The 8,685-nt window shown below is 37.1% G+C and overlaps 1 protein-coding gene across 11 annotated transcripts in view; it reads right to left on the reverse strand.

The window, feature by feature from the left end:
* Positions 1-8,685, reverse strand: part of CEP350 (centrosomal protein 350) — a 154,478-nt gene that overhangs the window by 121,702 nt on the left and 24,091 nt on the right. For 8 of the 11 annotated variants that reach the window (XM_074389587.1, XM_074389586.1, XM_074389583.1 and 5 more), the window contains 3 exons: positions 8,169-8,215; positions 4,856-4,970; positions 3,315-3,474 (listed from right to left, as the gene is read on the reverse strand). In XM_074389587.1, coding sequence (XP_074245688.1) covers positions 3,315-3,474; positions 4,856-4,970; positions 8,169-8,215 — 322 coding nt within the window. The remainder of the gene's footprint in view (positions 1-3,314; positions 3,475-4,855; positions 4,971-8,168; positions 8,216-8,685) is intronic. The other 3 variants (XM_074389582.1, XM_074389585.1, XM_074389584.1) reach the window with 3 other exon arrangements.

The raw sequence follows: 8,685 nt of genomic DNA on the forward strand, positions 1-8,685 counted from the left end.
TGATTACTGAAAAAGATGGGGATGGCCAAATGTGATGGCTCACACCTGTAATTCCAGTACTTTGAGAGGACAAAGTGGGTAGATTGCTTGAGCCCAGGAGTTTGAGACCAGCCTGGGCAACATGGCGAAAACCTGTCTCTACAAAAAATACAAAAATTAGCTTGGAATAGGGGGGTGCTTGTCTGTAATCCCAGCTACTCGGGAGGCTGAGGTGGGAGGATGCCTTGAGCCCAGGAGATCCAGGCTATAGTGAGCTGTGTGTGACTGAGCCACTGGACAGCAGCCTGGGCAACACAGGGAGGGAGGAAGCAAGGGAACAAGGGAGGAAGAAAGGGAATGAGGGAGGGAGAAAGGGAAGAAAAGGAAGGAGGAAGGGAGGCAGGAACGGGAGAGCAGGGAAAGGTGAGAAGGGGGAAATGGAGGGGAGGGGGGAAGGGAAGGGGGAAGAGAGAGAAAGAGAGAGAGAGAAGAAGAGAGAAAGAGAGTAGAAAAGAGAAAGAGAGAGAAAGAGGAAGGGAAGAAGGGAAGAAGAGTGGAAGAGAAGAAAGAGAGGAGAGAGAGAAAGAGAAGAAAGGAGAGCGAGGGAGAGAGAGGGAGGGAAGGAGAGAGAGAAAGAAAGGGCTGTGAAATGAGTCCTGCCATCAAAGACCAAAGCTAAATAAGATTATTTTCACTATCTTAACAAGACTGCAACAATTCAGTTAAAATAATTTAATTCCAAAATCAGCATACACAGAGAATAAAATAAAACATAAAATGGTAGGTTACATATCATGTCCGAATCTCAAAAGAGCAGAAAATTAACACCTCCCCAACAAAAAGTAAAGTAATTTCACACAGTCTTTCATTCACTCACCATTAAATATGTACTGAATACATATAAGGATGTTTACAGTTCTTTCGACTTTTCTGTAAATTTGAATTTTTCCCTGGTAATATGTTAGGAATTATATTTAATATTTAGTACATGCTAGGCACTAAGCTAATGGCTTGAGAATAAAATTTATATCTTTAGATAGTCTAATGGGCAGATATGGAACCAAAACACAATGTAACCTAAAAATGCTCTAATTGAGGAAGTTACACAGTACTATGGGAGCAGAGGAGGATGATGGACCAGGCTGGAAAATTGAGAGTTGGGTAGAAACAGATCTAACTATTTTCCCCACAGTAAGTAATAAGAGTTTTAAGTGATGAATGGAATCCACCAGGTGGAGGGCATTCCATTCACAGCTATCTTCTGGGTATTTTTTTCTTTTTTTATTTTTTCCAGACCATCCTGGCCAACATGGTGAAACCCCATCTCTACCAAAACACAAATATTAGATCCACCTAGATCTGCATGAGGTATCATTGGTTGTCAGGATAATGCCAAAATGACAACTTTTTCAAAAGAATCCTTAACTGTCAGGCAAGAAAAATTCTCACTGAGTGTGGGAGGAATGGAGGGATAAAAAGGAAATCTGATGTCTTTTCCTGGAAGGTTTAGATTAAAGTCTCACTTCTCTATCTCAGGGTCCCAAAATAATTTTGTTTTGCCCAAAGTAAAGCTGAGCACAGAGTCTCAATTTCCAGAGAAGTTGGCACCTATTTGTAGGAGAAATTGCCACCCCCCCCCCCAAAAAAAGAGTGAGGACTTTTGAAACCCAAACATTTGAGACCAAGTGCTATAAAGTACAAAATAAAATGTAAATATTTACCCCAATATCTCATATAAAAAGAACATCAAATAATATTTGACCACTCCAGACATCTCTCCACAGAGATAAGACAGATAAAAAGATAAAAATGGGTATTTTTTTCTTTCTTAAAAGATAACATAATTTACAGGCCGGCCTCAGTGGCTCATGTCTTGTAATCCAAGCACTGTGGGAGGCTGAGGCAGGTGGCTCATTCGCGCGCGCACACACACACACACACACACACACACACACACACACACACAATTTAGTGGGGCATGGTAGCTTGTGCCTGTAAGTCTCAGCTACTCAGGAAGCTGAGGTGGCAGGGTTGCCTGAGTCCAGAAGGTGGAGGTTGCAGTGAGCCATGACTGTGCCACTGCACTCTAGCCTGGGCAACAAAGCAAGACCTTGCCTCAAAAACAAAAATCCATAATTTACACACTTTTAAATATAAAGTAGTATTATTTGCAGGAAGAACACTGAACATAAATATGAAGTCAGCAACTCAGTCTCAATTCTGGTAAAACTATGTCTTTAGGCAAGTTGCTTGATATCTGTGTGTTTAGAGATTCTGAACTTTGATCATTCTTCTTCAAACTTTTCCCTTCTCCATTTTTTAAAACTCTGAACTTTACCCAGGTTATACCCCTGACTTTCTTTCTATATTTTTACCAGCACTTGTAGTGCTTCAATACTACTGATACCTCCCAGATTTATATTCTCAGCCCTGGCCATCCCACATACATTCTTACCCAAAATTTTAAATGCCTAATTATTTTCACCTAGATAATTCAAAATTATATCAAATGCAACATATTAAAAACGGAACTTATAATCCACCTCCATCTCCCAAGTTACATAAAATTTAAGAGTACAAACATATACCTAGAACTACCAAATTCTTCATGAAACGTCTTGATTTGTGTTTAAAACACAAAAAATGCTTACAAATGAAACAAAAAAACAGTCCTGGTGTTTATTACTTATTAATATTTGCCATACTAAGAAGATGAATGCACTAAAATCATTAGTAAAGTGTCCCTCAAGTAGAAAGTTCTGTAAGTTTATGAGCTGAATATCTTAAACTATGTTAATAAAAATGCAAAGCATTTTATATTATCTATACTATCAAAATTCATACATCAATCTTTAACATCTAAGTTACTGAAAGCCACTGGCAACAAAATAATAAATCAATTCACATTCTCAAAGAGACAGAAATTTTATATGACTAATTAATGCTAACCCCCAAAAAAGAAAAAAGTAAACAATATAAAGTTCATTAAATAAAATAAATGATCTGAGATATTAAGAAGAAGCAAAAAAGCCATACTTCCAGAGATGGAATAATTTGTTTCTAGGAAACATATTTATTACAATAAAGGTGGACTGGGGCAACTATTACTATTTCTTCCCCCTCAAATATTTATCTATAAAAGAGGCTACTGCAGTCAGTATTTCACGTTTGCACTATCTTTTGTAGCCACCTTTTGTGGAGAATGAAAAAGGTAATTAGAGTATTATACTATTTCACAAGCAGAGTGCTAAAAAAACTCAGAAAATGAAGTATTCTCTTACTGTAAATATTACAGGTTAAACCTATTTGATACTTGTTTCTATTTCAATACTAACCTATAAGAAACCAAAGGTTCACGAAATTCCACACGATTATTTTTCTTCACATTACTCTCCAGGGTGGTAGCTCTGAGAGGACTACGAGATTTCTCTTTTCGTGATTTAGAGGATTTGGAGGTTGGAGCATTAACCCAAGAATCATCCAGGTATCTACCATCTGAAGAAAAAGGAAATCTATGAGAACATATGATATAAAATACAACTGCCTCTGAATTTAGCTACCATCTTTAAAAAAAATAATTTAGCCATCTATTATTTCTAATAGTTGGACATTATAGCTCTTGTATCTCTAGTTGGATATTATATAAGTAGATGAAAAACATTCAGGTTAAATTATTAAAGTAGCTCCATTGACAGAGAAAGATTGTATTCTGAGCAAACAATATAAAACTTATTTTTGTCAATGGCTCTCATTCACTTAAAAGAGAAGTGTGAAATATAACCTAACAAACTCCCAGGTTAAAAAAAAGATAAATATACATCACTCTCTTACAGTTTAGGTAGACAGTACTGACCCGGAGGTTTTCACCCACCAATTAAGAAACCACAGAATGGCCAGGCACAGTGGCTTACACCTGTAGTCCCAACACTTTGGGAGGCTGAAGTGGGCAGATCCACAAGGTCAAGAGATAGAGACCAGCCTAATCAACATGGTGAAACCCCGTCTCTACTGAAAATACAAAAATTAGCTCGGTGTGGTGGTGTGCACCTGTAATCCCAGCTACTCAGGAGGCTGAGGCAGGAGAATCACTTGAACCCAGGAGGCAGAGGTTGCAGTGAGCCAAGATCATGCCACTCTACTCCATCCTGGGTGACAGAGTGAGACTCTACCGCAAAAAAGGAAAAAAAAAAAAGAAAGAAACCACAGGATCAAAAGCAAAAGAAATATTTGCATTGTATCAGTTTATGACAGTCACCATATGAAAGATACTCTATTTATGATTTTAAATCCCAATTTAAAAAATACATCTTATTAAGTCAACTAAATTTCATTTCCGAAGCGCTATATATCTGTGAAGTACCAAAAAAAAAAAATCAAACATATATAACCTCAAAATTCAATTCTCATTGCTAAAACAAATGAAAATTCACTGTCAAGGATGATGCAATAGTGCTAAAGTCCCTGATCAAAAGATGGTGAAAACACTATCTACAGTAACTGAATATAAGGCTGCTTCATAACTACTGAACATCAACGGGGGAAAAATTAAATGTCAATGTCTCTGACAAAAAAAGCAAGCAACACAAGACTATAAGAAATTAAACTGAAACAAAACTACTAAATCAACAACTTATATTTAAGGCAGAGTGTGGTAGCTACGCCTGTAATCACAGCACTTTAGGAGGCCAAGATGGGAGGATTACTTAAGGCCAGGAGTTCAAGACAAGCCTGGGCAGCATAGAGAGACGTCGTCTCTACAAAAAATAAAAAAAGATTAGCCAGGTGTAGTGGCACACACCTATAGTCCTAGCTGTTTCTGTTTTTTGAAAATTTACATTTAATATATCTATATACTTAGAAGTAACTTCATACATACCTTTTCTACTTATTTTTCGGGTGGCACTTGTAGAAGACTTCTTGGTATCCATGACAGAATCACATACAGCTGTACTTGTAGGGGCTACTTCTAATTTGTTTTCAATGTGTCTCAGCTAAAGTTTAAACACCATTACAAGACATAAGTTAATTCTGTAAATAATCCAGCTACCATCCATTTACATGGTTATTTAAAAGTATATTGCCCAATACCTTTTTCCAAAGTAGAAAAAACTTCAGGAATGCTTTCTTACAATATTTGTTTTTCATCATTTTTTATTTTAGCCACATCTGGCACAATGCTGCCCAAATTTAGGCAAGAAAATCAGTAAGATTCTGAAGAGTATCAAAGAGTTTCCATTTGACATGCTGACCTATTTTTCTAATTGTTGAGTATTTTAAATGTGGTAAATTATCTGACTTTTTTTTTTTTTCTTTTTTTTAGATGGTCTCGCTTCATCGTGCAGGCTGGAGTGCAGCAGTGCGATCTCAAGTCACTGCAACCTCCACCTCACGGGTTCAAGAGATTCTCCCTCAGCCTCCCTACTAGCTGGGATTACAGGCATGCACCACCACGCCCAGCTTTTGTATTTTTAGTAGAGACGGGGTTTTGCCATGTTGGCCAGGCTGGTCTGGAACTCCTAACCTCAGGTGATCTACCCACCTCAGCCTCCCAAAGTGCTGGGATTACAGGTGTGAACCACTACACCCGGCCAATTATCTTACTTCATATGTGACATACCATTATGTAATATATCCTGTGCATTTTACATGCAAAAATAAGAAAGAATTATTTACCTGGACCAAAATTTGGGACTATAGGTACTCAACAGCCACAATGTTTTACAGTTTTATGTCTATAAAATAAGTTTCACAATAAAGACAAAATTCACAAGATAAAACTCGGGTTTCACACACACTGCAACACAGGTCAACTTTCGGTTATAACTACCAATGTTCTCAATGACTGAAAAGCATTTTCTCCTAAAGAGTAAAGTATTACATGCTTACTAGAGAAAACCAGGAAAACAGAAAAAACATACAAAATAAAGTTAAAATCATCAAAATTCCATCACATAGACACTCTGCATAAAGTTTTGATTTATCTTTCTTCAGGTTTTTTTTGTTTTGTTTTGGTTTTGGTTTTTTTGTTTTTTTTTTTTTTTGAGACAGGGTCTCACTGTGCGACCCAGGCTGGAGTGCAGTAACACGATCTCGGCTCACTATAACCTCTGCCTACCTGGCTCAAGCAATCCTCCCACCTCAGCCTCCCAAGTAGCTGGGACTAATGCACCACCAGGCCCAGCTAATTTTTATTTTTTTGTAGAGACAGAGTTTAAAATTCAGAATCTGAATTTTAATAAGCTCTCAAATGCCCAGATTGATCTCAAACTCCTGAACTCAATTGATCCACCTGCCTCAGCCTCCCAAAGTGCTGGGATTATAAGCATGAGCCACTGCGCCCAGCCTTCCTTCAGATTTTTGCATCACGATGTATTTTAAAATTTGGAATAATTTTTGATATATTAATAGTTCTACATCAGATTGTCTCCCCTAGCTATATTCCTTTATCATCCTTAAAAGTTCTTTAAAAACAACAAATCGTCTTGAAAAACAATTATTAACAGTTTAACTCTACATTAATTTAGTACTAACTTTAATTGGGGAACAAAAACTATTTCTACATTATAAAATATATAATGCTCAGGTAGAAGAGAGAATATATATTGCTGTATTCATATGTGACTCTGCACTGGGGCCAAATCTAGGTTATAACACTTTTTCCAGATTTATTTTCAAACCAATTCTAAAGATCAGAGGACAGAAAATACCACTAAAATACTTAGTAAAAAAAAATAGGTGATTCAAAGTCAGGTGGTATAGAAAACAAAAAAGGGCATATTAGGAGAGTAATTTGCCCAGAAAGCAAATGAAAAAGAAAAGGGTTTCCTTTTGAATGGAGTATGCATCACCTGCCAAATTTGGATTCCTAAACTCTAGACAAGATGGGCCAGAACACAAACGGGAACAGCTTGCCCACAGTCATTCTTCTCTGGTAGTAGGAGAAAAAAACAAGCTCTTACTGCCACAAAAAAAAAGTAGCTTTTTCAACACTGTTATTCAACATAGTACTGGAAGTCCTAGCTAGAGCAATTAGACAAGATAAAGAAATAAAGGGCATCCAAACAGGAAAGGAAGAATAACTTACAGTCCATTCAAGAAGTAAATTTTCTTCATTTCCTCCCTGACAATGAGCCTTCTACATAGACAAAGCCCCACCTTCATCCTCTGCTTTAAATTTTCATTCTTTCTCTCTTTTTTTTTTTTTTTTTTTCCTGAGACAGGCTCTCACTCTGTCACCCAGGCTAGAATGCAGTGGTGTGATCACATCTCACTGCAGCCTCAACCTCCCGGGCTCAGGTGATCATCACACCTCAGCCTCCTGAGTAGCTGGGACCACAGATGCATGCCACCACACCCAGCTAATTTGTATACTTTTGTAGAGTTTATAAATACTTTTTGTAGAGGGGTTTTGCCATGTTGTACAGGCTGGTCTTGAACTCCTGGGCTCAGAATGATCCTCCCATCTTGGCCACCCAAAGTGCTGGTATTACAGGATGTAACACCACATTGAGCCTAAATTATCTTTTCCACATACCAAATGAACAAATTTATTAAAGGTGGGTAAACAGTACAAATTATTATTATTACTGAGGCAAGTCTCACTCTGTCATTCAGGCTAAAGTCCAATGGCATGATCAATGGTCACTGCAACCTCAAAGCCTCAACCTCCCTGGGCTCAAGCAATCCTCTTACCTCAGCCTCCTAAGTAGCAGGAACTACAGGTGCACACCACCTGGCCTGGCTAATTTTTGCCTTTTTTTGTAGAGACAGGGCTTTGCCATGTTGCCCAGATTAATCTCAAATTCCTACAGTCAAGCTATCTACCCGCCTTGACCTCCCAAAGTGCTAGTATTACAGGTGTGAGCCACAGTACCCAATTTCAATATTTTATATGCCATGATGCTTGTGCTCCTAATTCCTAAAGTAGTATCTTGTTTATTACTTTACAATTTAATAGCTGTCATTTATGTTCTTTTATAATATATAGTGCATATACATAAAGAGAGAGGACCTCTTGAACCCAGGAGTTCAAGATCAGCCTGAGCAACATAGTGAGACCCCATCTCTATAATGAAAAATAGAAATAAAAAAGTAAATTTTAAAAAACAGTAAGAAAAAAACTTTATTCAATCATAACAGGAAATAGATTTTAATACAGATATAAATAAATGGAAGCTAAAACTACTTACAGCAGCCTTGGTTTGAGAAAGTGCATCCCACGATGTGGTTATATCTGCTGGGAAAAAAATAATATTTACTATATCACTCAACCAGAAACTCTGAATTAGTCCCCCGAATCTGAATTTTAATAAGCTCCCAAATGCACTCAAAAGTCTGAAAACTAACTTATTAGGCAGAACAATTCCTCAGCAAATGCTTTATTATATTGAGTCAAAATGAGTTTTTATCTGTAAGATTATTAAGCCAATTTTCCCAACATATGGTTTAAACAGACACTGCTACCATTAGCCCTTAAGACATTTTCACTCACACCTGTATCACACAGCTCCAAAAATAAGCAGGATCCTCAGTTTATCCCAATGAGCTAAATAAATACAAAATTTTATATTATACTGTATTTTACAATACAATGTAAAAATGATCAGAAAGCTACTCCAGATTTTGATCTACCTGTAAAAATATAAGTAAAATCCATTCAGTCTTTCAGATAACAACCCTTGAAATAGTTTAAGGTTCTGTATTTTC

This window comes from Saimiri boliviensis, chromosome 19 (genome assembly GCF_048565385.1).
Source record: "Saimiri boliviensis isolate mSaiBol1 chromosome 19, mSaiBol1.pri, whole genome shotgun sequence".
In the NCBI taxonomy this organism is placed as follows: Eukaryota; Metazoa; Chordata; class Mammalia; order Primates; family Cebidae; genus Saimiri; species Saimiri boliviensis.